We start from the raw sequence: 16,891 nt of genomic DNA, 5'->3' as shown, positions 1-16,891 counted from the left end.
TTTATCCATATGGCAAAATCAGAAATAATTGATGTTATTTTTCATATTGTGTCTCTTGTTGATGGCGAAAACTATCATTGGATTGATCTCATTTAAATATTTCGGGGTAGACATGGTAGATCACTGATTTTATGACAAAACGTCACCGCTCTCTGACTGCCTGGAAAATCATCGTGTGAGGTTTTAAGATTTACTTTTCTGCAGCATGAACGTTAAAACGAAAATCCTTAACCATTTTTTTTTTCAGTTGTATCCCGAAAAATTAAAGTCCAATGGCGACGTTCTACCTTTCATGTAATTGAGGGAGACCACAGGTGATCTTTAGTAAACGTTGACACTTTCTTAGAAATGTTATCATAAGATATATTCTATTCTTATTCATAATCCGCCCGGTGAACACGTGCGCGTGAAACCAATGGCTACATAAAACGTCATTATGTTCATTGCGTTTTCAACATGGCGGTCGAGCGGACGTTTTTCGAAAAAGTTGCGGTTTTCTTCTCAGTGAAATGTTATAACTGCTTTTCATAAACATAGATCTACTGCTAAAAAACTGCAGTTTTTTTTCATGGAATGGCTCAAATTAGGCTCAAATTGTGTGTTGTTCCTCACTTTTAGAATTGCGAACCATTTGATGAGTTTGATAGGTACAAAAATACGAATTTACTGCGCTCCTTACCGTCAAGAAAGTCTGTAATTTGTCTAAATGTGCAAGAATAAGTTTATTACACTCACTTATATTTCCCCCATATTGACCCTATGTTGCTTCCAGGTACGACTAAACACAGATTTTGAGACAAAAGTACCCCCAAACTATTTAGCCACTGAAAACTAGCGTCAGGAGTTGTAAATACTCCCCTTAAGTAATGCAACCAAACATATTTATTAAAAACATTAATACACGCCAGAGCCGGGCCGGGAGGTGATAATCGGCCCGTGTATTTACCTCTAATTCATATACTTTAAACACGCACTTGGTTTAAACAATATTTTATTCATATATATTTACAATATGAAACGTTACATAATTACAGCATGAAGGATTGAGTAGATAGCCAAGCTTATTTGAAACTCTCTCCTTAAAAACACACACTTCTAAGTTATTCTGCAGTCCGTGTTACCTCCCGTATTTTTTAAGGTTACGCGTTTACGTCACGTTGACCAACTATATTTACGTCATATGCTTCACTAATTTATCTACTTGCTTACATGGAAGACATATCAAAATATAAACAATATATAGCAAGACTATGTTTTAATATATCTAAACATTCCGAATCTGTTAAATATATTTGATTATATTTTTCATTATTCAGATGCCATATAAAAACATCATAGCGGTTACCAGTCCAACAAACTCTCATAACCTAACACCAGTCTGCCGTTCTTATACTTGAAACAAGCAATAACTTACAGGTAATTTTCACCATTTTTTATGCAACACTTCTCTGAACAGCTTGTTTACTTTATATTAATCTTTCAGTTATTGAACAACCCCGTACAATGAATTAATGAATTAATGCAGTTACCATCATAAACGTCTGATTTTAAAATTTATATCTTGTTAATCTTTATATTAGTATAGTCCTTGAAGCATGTAATAAAGCGCTGACTTGAGCTCTGTATGTAGACATTAAGATTTTGAGTCATGACAGACAGACAGACTGACAATTTTATTGCAAATCATATAGGCCTAAAAGCCCATCATGACACAAATATTACATAATACAAGACATACAGCAAACAGTGGTGAACATCAAGATATACTAGTTACTGATAAAGAATTATATAACATGAAGACGAGCGACAGGGAAGACAAAATAACAACCAAAATACACACACACAAACAAACAAACAAAAACGGAGAAGGTCATCTTTTGACAAGTATACAAAGTTGACGATATTTTTTGTTAAGCGAAAATTACGGAAAATCAGATTCTGTATTACATTTATTATAATCTTCATTAACATTTTTGCATGTAACCTATTTCAACATTATCTATACCACAGTTTTTCAATAAAATGTAGTAACAATTATTTGGTACCTATAAAACATCATACACAATGCATTTTGCATGATCGGAGTATTTATGTTTTCCTTCTGTAAATGTACAGAAAAAAAAAACAAAAAAACTAACCAGCCATTTGTTATTTTTGCCAATATTAGAAAAAACTGCTTAAAGTATTTTTCCTGAATTAAGCATACAATTAGACCGATATGTTATTAAAATCTTTTTTTTTAAATATCAAATATTGCGCAGATATGGTTTCATTCATTTTACTACAACACCCCATGTTTTAAGAAATCGCATAAGAGTTTTGATTTTAAAAATAGAAAAGTTGAATGAATTTCACCTATAAAAATACGGAGGTGTTTATTTTATTGTTTTCTAGAAAATGGTTAAATAAATTTTAAAGGCTCTTTTCCAATAAGGTAAAATAATGACGTCAATTTGTTTTTGTTGTCATTTTCTTCCATCACAGTTTTTCGCTTGATTGTAAATTTTAAATTTTGTGATTTAAAAAGTGGTTTAGATGGTAAAATGGGTAAAATTTAGATAACAGCCTTCACTGATTTTATCAAAAAATCGTCAGATTTTTTTCAAGATGTTGGCAAAATAACAAACAACAGGTTAACTGTTTCGTTCAGTATATAATGCCAGGCACAGATACAAAAACCTACGCAAATGTTACATTTAGGAAAGACAAAATTATATAAAATAAAGAAAGATCCAAGACAATTGTGAAACATGAAAAAACATATTAATATAGAATGGCGACGCCGAAGTTCGAACTCGCAAACATAAGGACCGATCGTTGCTTCTAACCCCACAGGGACTTGTGTAGGTTGTAATTGTCTGTTTAGTTTGATAACTTCATTTAAACCCGTGCACCCCGAGATCAAAACCTTGATATCTATTGATGTTTGTAACGGATTCTCGCATATTAAACAAAAAAAAAAAAAAAAAAAAAAAAAAAAAAACGATAAGTAAACGTCCTTTGCTACTTCAAGTAAAAATACATGTTTGCATTGTGTTACATTTATTCGAAATGTAAGCATTCAAAATTGGTTTTAGACGACCTACTGTCAATTTTGATAGATTGCATACAGATGTTGTTCTAACTAGTCACAACTTCTCTTACTGGATAACGTGAAAATGTGTGAAATCCTTTGAACGAATGAAAATACTGGGAAAATAATCCATACTCTTTGTGACAAATTTAATAATATTTTTTGTCTGCTTATAAACCAAATGAAAAAAGTACAATTCAGCCTTGACACACAAACATGACAAAATTAATAAGCTGCTAAAATGTCATATGTTTTTAATAAGAGTGTATTATATTTAATTACAGCAATTTCCGGAGAATGGTGATCATTATTCAAATGCTGACATTTCATTCCAATTGCCAACAATTCCAATTAAATGCCACTTATTTGATAATAATTCATTTCGATGTTAAAACCACTGAATACAGCTGAACAGAATATGTTTCACATGTCTGAAAACCTTCTAACTTCACTGAATTATTATTTTTATGTAAAGGAAGAATATGGTTATGAATCTTACGAAGGTGTGAAAAAGTACCGACTCCTTGTATTTGTACTTATATAAACATGTAACACAACTTCTAAAGACCGGAGCAACATTGTCGGAACGTTTTAAAATACAATGCAATACTTTTCAACAACCCATTCGATCTATTAAAACAAGGTGTAGCAACTCAGGGATTTTTCCGTCCTGTAAATTTTATGTCCCTAATATAAAAAAAACGTCTTTTACACCATGTATATGATGTTAGATGGTGCAATATGAATCGGAAACCAATAAAACAAGTTATCATGTTATACGGACTGTTGAATTATTATTATTTGGAAGCTATTAATTAACACCCAGACATAATAATGCATGTTTAATGACTTTTTCACATAAACCATACAGTATTTCATTGTGCCAATATGACGTCTGCTGCATTATGAGCAATAACATAGAATTATCTGCATATGCATTCTGCTGAATTGTAAACAGGAATGCGGGCCGTAAAATTATCAACACTGTATAAAAATAGTGTTTCAAGCACTATAATTAAAGCCGTATTGTTTACATTTAAGCCAGTATTGGCAAATACTCCTGTTTTTTCTCTCGCCATACATCAATGGCCTATAAAATTGTAAAATTATATGATACCCTAGAGATGGATCAATAGTTTGCAATTTTATAGCTGATGAACATGGGGAAAAAAAGAAACTCTGAAGCATAAATAAACTTTTACAGATCGTGTGTACGAAATGCTTAATACTTCAATGTATATACAGAAACGAAGGTCGAGCTCCAAATTTTTTGAAGGCGCTATATAAAAGCAACGCGCTATGAGGCTGTTTTTGTTTTGAAAAAATAAAATAAAAACCTCGACTAACACGAATCAATACTTTGAAATTGTATAGCTTCAGAACATGTGGGAAAAGAAAATCGATCTTTCACATCATATCATGCAAGATTCTACATTCAATACATTTTATAAAAAGCAACTCATGAGGTTGTCTTCGTTAAGAAAAACACCGACTTTTTAAGTGCTGTAAATTACATTTTTTTTCGAAATTTGAAATACATATAACCTCTGTTTTGGATATCTGTTAGGGAAAATATCAAAAGAATCAAAGGACTAATTGCCGCGACCGAAGAAAGTTATGACGTTGTTTGATGACGTAAGCATGGAATGTACCTATTTGTTTAGAAAGAGAAAAAAAAACGGAAAGACTGAAAGTATCATAGTTAACATACCTTAGTATAAATATCCGCCATGGTAAATTCCGTTTCGAGAATCATAGCAATTATTCCAAACATTCCGAACACAAGGCAGTAGTCTGAGACTTTTTTACGCTTCTCGTATAACTGTTTCCGCTTTCCAAGTCGGTAACCAACGTTTGGCTTCTGTCTCAGATGTTTATTATGTCTGTCCGGCGGGAAGTCCGCGCCGGAAACAAGCGCCACCCCAGCGTCTTCTGACGTATAACTCATTTTCGACGACGTCGGCAGTGACTGCATTGACGTCGGTTTCTGTAACTGTTTAAAAGATCCAATTGCACCATTTACTCTCATGTATTCTGCCCCAATGTCTGACATTGGGTTTTTATCCTTATCTTTTCTTTTATCCCTTTTATCATCGTCGTCATCAACACTATGAATCTTAAAGTCGTTCTCATCGTCAGAACTGATCTGTGTATGTATAACCGTTGCTGAAATGACCCCAGGAGACCGGGAATCCATTTGCAAGCGTGGATAACTCAAAGCCTGCATCGAGCTTCCATCATTCATTTTTGAAAAGCTTTTGATATTCTCTTCCAATTTCCGAGCATCTAACGGTGTGTGAGTACCATTAAAATTGTGTAATTCAATATCCGGAGACGTATAGGCACGATTTATTCGTCCGTCTATCACAGCACTATTCCCCGCGCCTGATTTAGAATGCTTCCCTGTCACTATTTTTGAATTATATCTATTCCCAGTGTCCATGTCGTCATTCTTTGACCGCTGCGCTCTATCCACTGTTTTCGATTCATTTTGTACAGATTTCTTCCCACCTTTATTACTACGAGTATTCACTGTTTTCTCTACAGAATCAATACGCACACTCTCCTCCGCTGGAAGCACGCTCACTACTGACATAGTGAAATACCGTACTGCAGTTACTCCCCCCGATCAATATTTACACGGTAAGGCTGAAATACATGCCAACAGCTGTTAGAATATAACATATGGTTCAATTAAACAGCATTTCAACATGTATCTATACTAATTATTTATGATAGTTACGCTAAATCATTATCAATAGAGCAGTAATATGAAAACAAATGTAGCAACTGTCAGGGTAAACGTAATATTCACTCTTTAAAGACTTGTGCCTAAGAAAAGTGCTTCGATTTCTAAAAATAACAAATTACAATCTTTAGTATTTGTTAGCTATAGGTACTTTCCTCTGGTCAGTATAATAAAGAACAGAATTAAAAACTCTTTTAATCTTACATTTTTAAAAACAGTATTATTATTAAGTGCTTATTAATTCAAGTTTTGAGTTATATATTATTAACAACATGACCGTGAAAAGTGGCCCCACAGCTATCATAAGCAAAGCTATACGAAACTGTTTTTTGAATGACAGTTCCTTAAAAATACAGTAAACTTTGTATAGCAGCATCTCTGAGAAGACCATGATTTGGCTTGCTCTCCGGAAGTGGATTTACTATTCAGATGAAATAAAAGATCTATGGTTAGGCTATAGCGCTGTATTTGATGTATTGTGCTCTTTTTCAGGTGTTGATATCAGAAGTAAAAATATGGAACTAACATTTTTCAAACTTGTTGCTTCAGCAATTCTCACCCTTTTCATTCCTTGATTAAAAACCTAGTAATTAAAACCAGGGCTTTAACTTTTAATTCAATCAAAACCAATGAACAGATATTACAGGTTAAATATATCTAACAAATTGAATGCTTCTCGCTGTGGGAATACGCGATCCTCCGCTGCAAATTATTAGTATATCGATTGCAGTGGAGATATTCTGTTGGCTTTCTGAGATTTTTTGTATTACAAAACTAGTGATGGTGTTGATCGATATAGGGAAAAATCCGTTAACAACTATTTTGCTTACGACTTTGTTGAACATAATTAATTGATTTGAATTTATTGTCTTTGTATCAGCTTTGATTATAAAACGTAAATTTTCCTTTTACAAGCATACATGTTTAATTTTGTTACTTTGATAACTTCGCATTCTTTTATTGAAAATCTTATTACAGCATTTCAACATTTCAATTGGGTTGCAGTTGTACCTATCACAAACGCAGGACGTCGTGGTTTTGTACGTGTTGAAGAAGAAACAAACAACAAGAGCTTTAGGCGACATTTTGAACTAAAGTCAAATAAAATTTCCCGTTCCTTCTGAGCAAATTTGAGACCATGTGCTAAGGTGGGCGCCCCATTATTACAACAATCTTAATATAACAACAAAGGTTCATAGATGCATGGTTTTATTTTCTGGCATTACTTTCAACAAATGGAATTAAGTAAATTAGATATGAGACCGGCAGCTGCTACCCTCTAAATGTCGGTCATAAACTCTAGTTAATATAAGAACCATCCTCATTAATTTTTGTCCTTTGTGAAATGTTTCATAATTGGTAGACACTTGTATACCGATGAAGTTAGTCTGCAGTTCGAATAGCGAAGTGCATTTGTAATTCGAAATGCAATCCTCAGAGGTCTTAATGTCCGTAATTCAAATCGCGAACTAACTTAATAGAAAAATGCACTTGTCTGGTTTAAAGTAAGTAACTGTAAACTGTAGGACCTTTACTGAACCGTTAAATGAAGCAAGCAGAAAAAGCAAACGCTGAAAAGTAGCATACTGCACCACTTTAAAATATATAACACCTCAGACAATGATAATTTTGAATGAATAGAACTTTAGAAATAGAAGTGATACAAAATGGACACAAACTTACTATAAATATATGAACATTCTATTGTAAGCCCGCCCGCTTAATTTAATAGAGACAGCGCAGATTTCACGAGTTCTATCTCCGTGCGGGGCGTATGTTCTCTGTGGCGATTTGGTTAAAGACATTGTGTCTAAAAATGATTCGCCCTCTACCTCTGATTCATTTGGGGAAGTTGGTACTTCTTTGCAGAGAACAGGTTGGTACTAGTACAGAATCCAGGAACAATGGTTATGTTAACTACGCGCCGTTGCATAGAAAAACGGCGTTAAACCCAAAACAAATAAAACACTGTATTATAGTGAAGTTATTTTCGCTTGTGCACGTTCTGGCACTTATCTTGGGCGGAATGATAATTTGGCTCTTGTTTGAGACTAATCAACATCATTATGTAGAACACATTTTCTTATTTCAAGAAACTTTATGAATTCATTAAAAGAAAATCTGCTTTATATGCAAAACATAGAACTCTGTATGTTGCAGAAAACTGGAATGAGATAGATAAATGTTGTTTTCAGATATTTTATGTGTAACGGCAGTGAATGTTCATTTAAACGTTTAGATGAACTGTAGTTTTTGTCTCAAAGCATGGACATTTATAAAGAGTTATGTCCAATTTCGTTCATATGTGCAACTGTTTGGCAAAACAGACAACGAGGAAGACTTATTCATAATTTGATTAAATACTTTTGTTTTATTAAGTTTTACGTCTATTTCACAGCAAATATTACCATAAAGGGTGCAGCATAAAGTAAATCATAAATACAATATATCAAATGTGTATAATATATAGGTACGTATCAGAAGTTTGAATGATATCCTAGGGCTAGATGCTGCTCCAAATTCAATTTGACAAATGATCTGTAATGAAGATAAACGCTGAAGATAACAATGTGATGCATTATGGGAAACCTTCCCATGTTTGTTTTTCAACAACCTTGACGGAATCAATTTGTGTATCATTTAGTATCTAAGAAAAAATTAATGAACATCCTCCTTTGATAATCTAGGATTTTATGGCGTTTGATGATTTGCCTTGTTATGAATGAGTGAAATCTGACCTTAAATGTCACGCGTGTGAAATTTTGTATGGCGGAGCGGCTAAATCTTCGGGTTCCAATATGAGAAGTGAGTTGTGGGAGTACATGCATATGCAATTATGCATGTCTCATATACTGACTTACTTTTTTCATGCCAATATGTGAAAGATGCATTCCCCTTGGATATATATCAAAGTATCAGGTTTCAACAAAAGATGGCAATGTCCACAGAATATAAACATTCAAGGTACTTCTGCACGTTTGATAAACTGGAAGTTATAGGGTAACGCCAGTTATCCGGAAAACGTAGAATAAAGCCTGAATTCGGCGTACGGGAATGAAAATCGTTTTATGAATTAATGGCAACCTGTGAGTGAAAATATTATAGTGGCAATGATACTACCTTCCTAAAGTTAAAATATGATATTAACTATTAAAACTTTTGACACTTTAAATAATTCAAAATAATGTCTTAAAAATAGCTTGAAATATGAGTTAACTTTAATCATGGTCAAATATCTCAAAAGTTAGCAAAAATAAGCACACGGACCGGTGCATTTTATTTCACCACATTATATACCACGTGTTTATTTACGACTGTGAGAAGTTTCATTAAAATCTACATTGTAAAAAATTTTCTATTTGCGAAAATGTTATGAAAGTTGTGATTTTTCCATAGACTCCCGTTATGAAAAATTGCGCGAGGTCCAAAATGTTAAAATCAGTCTAGCAACCGCCCCCCACCTCCACCACCACCAAAAAAAAAAAAAAAAAAAAAAAAAAAAAAAAAAAAAAAAAAAAAAAACAAGTAAATAAATTACGTAAAAGCGAAGGTGTGTCATTTTAAGGCGTCTGAGATAGTTATGACAATATTTTGTTCTCTAACAAAACAAAAAGACAAGACAGAGATAAGGAAATCGTTTACAATAATGACAGGAATTAAATACATGAAGTACATATTGATTACCTACTGCTAAGCCTTATAATGGACACTGAAAGTACTACATTCCCAACACTATTTAAGCCACTAAGCAAAACATTTTTCACGATGATATATTTCATAAATCACAAGGACCAACCTTCATAAAAGAAACACCCTTCATAAAATGTCATCTATAAGGGTTGGGGGGGGGGGGATGGAATATTGTAGAACATTTGCAATCATTTCAGTCAAATAAATAATATGTTAAGTCTTTTTAAACTAGAAAAGAAAAATAGTATTTTAAAAACTGTTCCATTTTCATTTAGGTTAACGCACAACTTACGCCGTGTAAATGCATGTCTTTTCGAAGCATACATGATAGTTCATATATCAATAAAACATTTACTTACGCAAAACAATGTTAAACTAACCATGTTAAACTCCAGTTTAATGAAGCTTTCAATTTATTTTACATATGCATTTCTTTCCTTTCTATAAGTGGCTTGTCAATTAACATTTGTTTTCTATAGTTTAAGAACATTATCTTAAAATATGTTTTCCTTGTACAAATCAAATATTAAATGTTTAAATGGAAAAATTCAATCAAGGTAACTGAAGGATTGGTTTCAAACCCTTTAGAAATTGATTACATACTTAATTAAACCAATGTTTCAGATGTTGATTTGAAATGTTCTTTGAACTTATTTCCTTTGTTAGGGAATGTTCAAAGGGCATATATAGTAGGCCTCTGGTGTATATGTATAAAGTAGCTGATTACAAATGCTAATGTTAATTAAGAGTCATGTAGTTCATGCTAAACAGAAATAGTGTTAATTTTTTGTTTTGTTAATTCCTTGTTTCTTGACTCGCGACATAGCTTAACCATTATCATACTGGACGACGCGACTGAGTCTGCCTTTGCGACCAGTGTAGATCATGATCAGCCTGCACATCCGTGCAGTCTGCTCATGATCTGCACTGTTCGCCATACAGTCAGTATATTTTTTTTTGCAAGCACCCCTTTTAACAGGTAACGGTACTGTCCAAATTGAAAAATGGACAAGTTCATTATAGAAATTTAGCAGGGGTAAGGGTTAAGATAATCGTCTGCAGCAATATAGAGATTAGTGCTGAAATTCCGCATCTCCTGATAAATCCCTCACATTCTTTATTTCTTGTGGACAAGAATAAGAAAAAAAATCTTATCTTAATACTGAAATACGCCCAATGATACAACAATGAAAAGGGTTCATCCATGTTTGAATGTCGCGGCTTAATCGGCTAAACCAATGGAATTGCTAGAATTAGTTAATGGATGCATCTGAAATATAGTACTGTGTTCCACCTGGCGTTAAAATTACTCCTTATTCCAATGAAAGATGAGGTAAAACATTTGCTCTTAATATTTATGTTTGCTTTTTGAGACATTAAGAACAGCTATGCTATTGTAAGACCATTTACCTAAGTATTGCAATTCTCATGGGCCTTCTGGACGATTAATCCTTTCTGAAGCCACGCTACCCATGTCCGTCACCTGCAAAGGAAGTCATATAATTGTTAAAATATTCATTCTGACACATCTAGAAATGAGCCGCGCCATAAGAAAACCAACAATCCGCGCAGTCTGGCCAGGATCCATGCTGTACGCTAACGGTTTCTCTAATTGCGATAGGCTTTGAAAGCGAACAGCATGGATCCTGACCAGACTGCGCGGATACGCAGGCTGGTCTGGATCCATGCTGGTCGCAAACGCACTATGTTGGTTTTCTCATGGCGCGGCTCAAATGTATCGTTAAAACAGATAAATTAAATATCATCATTGTGCAGCAAGTTTTAGTATTATTCTAATCAGATACATTCTAATATCGTTTTTGAAATTTTAACAATATCTAATATATAAGGGTTTGTGATTAATAGTAGGCCTATACCTAATCACCTAACCAAGACATATATGTTACAGTGGGCCTCCATGGCCTCCATAATTGCTAAGTGGTTAAGGGCAGTGACTTCGGGTGACTTGCCCCTCACCTCAATACGTTCGAGACCCCGCTAGTGATGTAGTATTATACACTAATTGAACGGCAAGTCATTCAATAAGTGTTTAGCTACATGTCCACAGAAAAAAAACTGCATTTTTTTTTCTTCCAGATTCGACTTTTATCCAGCAAAATTTAGAGCTGAACTAGCAGAAACTACAGACCGGTAATTTATATAAGGAGGCATTTAATACACTATTCTAAGAGGTTTTGGAAAACCATCCAGCTGGTTAACGTAAATTCGGTGGTTCTAATAAATAATGCATGGTCAGCTTCCTTCGTTAAGGTAGTTCTGCACGTTTGGATCGAAATTATTTCTACAATGTAGAATTTGATTAAACACTGATTTTTCAAAACTTCAGAATATACCTAGAAAATTAAGCAAATAAAAAGATAGGGTCGTGTGCTTGATTTTTGCTAGACTGATTTGAAAAATAGGGACCTCACGCAATATTTCATAGTGGGAGTCTATGGGAAAATCATAACTTTCATAACATTTTCGCGAATAGAAATTTTTCTACAATGTAGATTTTGATGAAACTTCTCACAGTTGTAAATAAATACATGGCCTATAATTTGATGAAATAAAATGTATAGGTCCGTGTGCTTATTTTTGAGATATTTGACCATGATTAAAGTACCGGACATTTCACGCTAATTTTAAGACGTTATTTTGAATTATTTAACGTGTGATATGTTTTAATATCATATTTTGACTTTACAAATATAGCAACAGTGCCATTGTAATAAATTTACTCACCGGTTGCAATTAATTCATAAAATGATTTTATTTTCGTACGCCGAATCCAGTCTTCATTCTACGTTTTCCGGAAAAATGGCGTTACGCCATCACTTCCGGTTTATCAAACGTGCAGAACTACCTTAAAAGCTTATATCCTTCGTTAAAAGCTTATGTGCTTAACTGTATCAGGTTGACGTAAAAGAACAAACAAAAGACATTATTGACATACACATTATTCCATTACGCTTAAATTGTTTTATTGGCATTGTGCATTATTAATACTGACTATTTAAAGTTAGTTTTCTGTGACGTGTATCAATATTGTAACACGTCATAGCAATTATATTACTTCCCTTTAACTTCATTAGTATAATGAGTGCTCATTATAAATGGTAAAATGGGGTAACCGGGACACTTCACACTTCTTGTTAATTTTGGAAAATTGGACTGCAAAGTGCATTCAGCAACACTGCCTATTATGGCGAAGAAATTAAGAAATACTTCTCTCTGACTTATGCAAAAAAATGGTAATCTCAAAAAACGAGAAAAGGTCGTATCTGCTTCAGATCGTATCTGCTTCTTACGACCTGTTAACTATATCGTCGTCAATAATGAAAGATCGGATCTGCTACTTACGACCTGTTAACTATATAGTCGCAATAATGAAAGGTCGTATCTGCTTCTTACGATCTGTTAACTATAACTATATAGTCGTCAATAATGAAAGATCGGATCTGCTTCTTACGACCTGTTAACTATAACTATATAGTCGTCAATAATGAAAGGTCGTATCTGCTTCTTACGACCTGTTAACTATATAGTCGTCAATAATGAAAGATCGTATCTGCTTCTTACGACCTGTTAACTATATCGTCGTCCTGTTTAACTATATAGTCGCAATAATGAAAGGTCGTATCTGCTTCTTACGACCTGTTAACTATAACTATATAGTCGTCAATAATGAAATGTCGCATCTGCTTCTTACGACCTGTTAACTGTATAGTCGTCGGTGATAAAAGGTCGTATCTGCTTTTTACCACCTGTTAACTACTAAGTCGTCAATAATGGAATGTCGTATCTGCTTCTTACGACCAGTTATATAGTCGTCAATAATAAAAGGTCGTATCTGCTTCTTACAACCTGTTAACTTTATAGTTGTCAATAATAAAAGATCGTACCTACATCTTACTGGTTATTAACAATGTAATGGTTGTATCCGAAAGCACCTAAAATCCAATCTTAAAAGGCTGCAAGTGGCAAATGCGACCCTTTCCTTCAGTAGACATTTCTAAATCTGACCAAAGAAATGGGCCGTAAGTACGATCTTATATTAATGACAAAATGTCATTTTGGCTAAGTAAGCAGGGTCACACAACTATGATTTTTATGTTCAGGTTATGGCCCTTTTAATGAAGTTACTGAACATGTATAGTCTGGTGACTGTCATAAAAGGTAGTAACTAACTGTTACGACCTTATATTACTTGGACGTCGAAATATTGATCACACTGCACAATTTAAATCAAAACCGACCTTATTCATAGAATACCATTATTTGATTAGAAGCACAAGGTGTAACACCTGTCAAATGTGTTCAATTATATTCAATGAATGAGAAAAAAGAAAAAGAAGAATAATGTTTGCCAGAATTCTACTGTCATGCATTCTGTTAGTAGGTTCCTGGCCTCATGTTCTAAAAACATTTTCAGTCTCAGCTGAGTTTACTAATGAAACTAGCTATATATTTGTCATTTATACATGTTTAAAATCAAATGTTAAGTTAATGACTTTATATATTCTAATGACTATTCAGTATTGATGGTCAGTCACAACTGGAGTATAATCTTGAAGTTAAGTAAAACTTGGTATCAAACATTTGGCGACCATAACTTGACTTTATTTGTATTTTCTGATGGTCGCGTCAAGACATCCGTATCAGCATATAAACAACTCTGAAGCTGATTTTTTTTCTGTTATCTCAAATTCGGCTTAGTGAGAACATGGCGCCTGCTCCAGTACTGGCCTGTTCTCCGCAAGTAACTGCCAACTTCTCTACATGACAAGGAAGTAGAGGGCGAAATGACTAATTACACAGTCTATTATAAAATCGTCACAGAGAACATACGCCTCGCCTAAGGATAGAATTTACGAACCTGCGATCCGTAAATCTGCGCTTTCCCTAATGAGCTAAACGGGAGGGCTATGGGAGAAAGCTAGAGTCATGGACTGGGACTAGGAAAAAATAGCCAAATTTTGCGTGGAAATCTGAAATTTCTGTGAAAGATATATAAGAACATCTAAAAACTGAAGGGCAGCTAACCGATGTTGCAAGAAGCCTTACTTTCTTATTTTTAGCCATGTTGATATATACACAGTATGAATGTAAATAAAAGCAATAAAATTTGATTAAACTAATTCTAAGCTGAGAGCACTCAGCAGTAAAAATACTAGTCCCAATCCGTGACTCTTGTACTCCCTACAGAATCACAAGCATCGGCGTAATCGAGGTACTTCAATCCTTCAGACATAATTGCTAGCATAGTGATGATTTAATGGCGGAAAGAACAATATTCCGAGAGATCTATTCATATCTTCTGTGCTTGTTCTTTCATGAACGGCTGTGACTAAATACAGAGTTGGTGCGCCCGTGATATATTACAGACTCCGGTATATACCGGATTAACTGAATTTGAACAAAAACACCTTAAATATATATATTTTGTAACCATGGTGATTCTAACCCTAACCTTTAGTCAGTATATTATGCACATTATACACTAAATGCGTGCGGACATGCAAAAAATGAGTATTTTTGCCGTGCATTCCATTTGATAATAATTCCGCGGTTGCGCAGAACGGCTGCACCAACTCTGCAATGAGAAACATTCTTCATTGAACACCCGGAATAAAGTTTGGTGAATAAATCGAGCAAGACTTCACACTGAACTATTGCACATATTTGATAGCTGTTTTTCTATAGGTTTTATGCAGAACGTGTCAAACAACGTTTCTGTTCTCGAGATAAATGCATCTACCTACCTAGATCTACAGCAAATTAAAATATTTCTAACGTTTTACACACTGTAAAGCAGCTACTAAAGCTTATATGTTCGGATGTTAATCACTATATACAGACTTTTCAGACGTGGCTGAGTTAAAACGTAACCTATGAAATGAAAGTGATAATTACGTCACTAGATGGGCTATAGAATGATGTACTTACTTGAAATTGTGAAGAACTATTGACTAGTAGGTGTTCCTTTTGTTTCTGAATCCTGTTAGATCTAATCCTCAATTAATTTAAATTTCAAATTAAATATGAATCTAGAATCTAGAAGATCTATGATTCTGTAGCACATTACTGTTAAAGTCCTGAATGAAACATTTCTTTTACTAGAAGTCACGAATCCTTCGAAGACAATATTCTATTTGATCTACCCTACATGTACAGTATTATAAACATAACATATTCAGTACTTCGATGACGTAGTAAAGTTGCGTCATAACTAGGCCTACTGTATGATTCACATTTACGTGACCAGTGTTTTTATTAAGGAAAACTGGTGATCGCGTTGAATATTTCGAAGTTTATAATAAAACTCCCTTTAAGTTTTAAAAGTGAGGGGAGTTTTGTTTCTATCAATAATAATTTTTGAGATTTTCTACACTTGTGTTCGCAGATAACAACAACCCGGGTGCATGTATTTATATTAGGTACCGTACATTAGGCTAATTAACGATGTATTAAATATTCTGAAGCTATTCCGTTTATGCGAAGGAATGCTCCCGCTGTTTTTCGACAGGACAATGCCCGTCCGCATGTTGCCATCGTCACTCGTGCTCACATAGCCGCTAATGAAATGGCAAGCATTGTCCACTGACATAAATCCACTGTCCCAGAGCACATTTTGGACAAGCTTATGAGACCCATCGGCCTTCTTTATGTGCTGCGTAACATCAATGAGTTGACTAATGCCCCTTTGAGGGAATGGAACAACTTGCCAAAGCTCAATGAGAAAACGTGTAGCTCTGGACAATCAATAGTGTGTAACCTACCTTTTTTGACCAATCAGAGCGAGTTATTTTTCAAAAAATGTGGTTTCTTATTCCTTAGGACCAATGTGACTGTAGCAATAATTTTCGAAGAACAGCTTGAGATCTACACACTGAAGAGCGTCGACTGAATGCGCATACGTACCAATGACCATCCCTTCATTGTATTTCAAAGGAAGCCGACACATTTTTGTTAGTCAAAGGTAGGCGGAGAATCCGACACGACTGCCTCTGCAATTCTGATTGGTCAAAGGTAGATTTCACACTTTGTCAGATAGAGTCCTTGAAGATAATTATTCGAGAAAAAGAAACCTCGGTCGGTCACTCCGCTCCGCTCCGTTTCCCTCCCTCTCGGTTTCTTTTTCACGAAGAATTCACTTCAGAAACTCTATCTATAACTTAGAGCCACAGTATCTGAAGAAGCTTTCGTGTGTACGAGCCCTCCGTAAGGATTTTAATTTACCCAACATACAAAACTTTTTCACCGATATAAAAATACAGTTCGGCAACAAATAGAGGTTTTGAATGAGGTCGTAGAAATTTAGCGGTGTGCCGTAATCATGGAAACGGCAACTGAAGCTGGCAATCGCGGAAACTCGA

The 16,891-nt window shown here is 34.4% G+C and overlaps 1 protein-coding gene across 3 annotated transcripts in view; it reads right to left on the bottom strand.

The window, feature by feature from the left end:
* LOC123566304 (small conductance calcium-activated potassium channel protein 1-like) overlaps positions 1 to 16,891 on the bottom strand; it is a 275,631-nt gene that overhangs the window by 73,780 nt on the left and 184,960 nt on the right. For 2 of the 3 annotated variants that reach the window (XM_053550018.1, XM_045360264.2), the window contains exons 4-5: positions 10,923 to 10,995; positions 4,785 to 5,722 (exon numbers count right to left, since the gene is read on the bottom strand). In XM_053550018.1, the coding sequence (XP_053405993.1) occupies positions 4,785 to 5,669 (885 nt within the window). In that variant the 5' untranslated portion in view covers positions 5,670 to 5,722; positions 10,923 to 10,995. Of the gene's footprint in view, positions 1 to 4,784; positions 5,723 to 10,922; positions 10,996 to 15,461; positions 15,657 to 16,891 lie in introns of those variants that run through there. The other variant, XM_053550019.1, reaches the window with a different exon arrangement.

The sequence above is a fragment of the Mercenaria mercenaria genome, chromosome 8 (genome assembly GCF_021730395.1).
Source record: "Mercenaria mercenaria strain notata chromosome 8, MADL_Memer_1, whole genome shotgun sequence".
NCBI lineage: Eukaryota > Metazoa > Mollusca > Bivalvia > Venerida > Veneridae > Mercenaria > Mercenaria mercenaria.
This window is presented reverse-complemented; position numbering and strand designations above follow the sequence as displayed.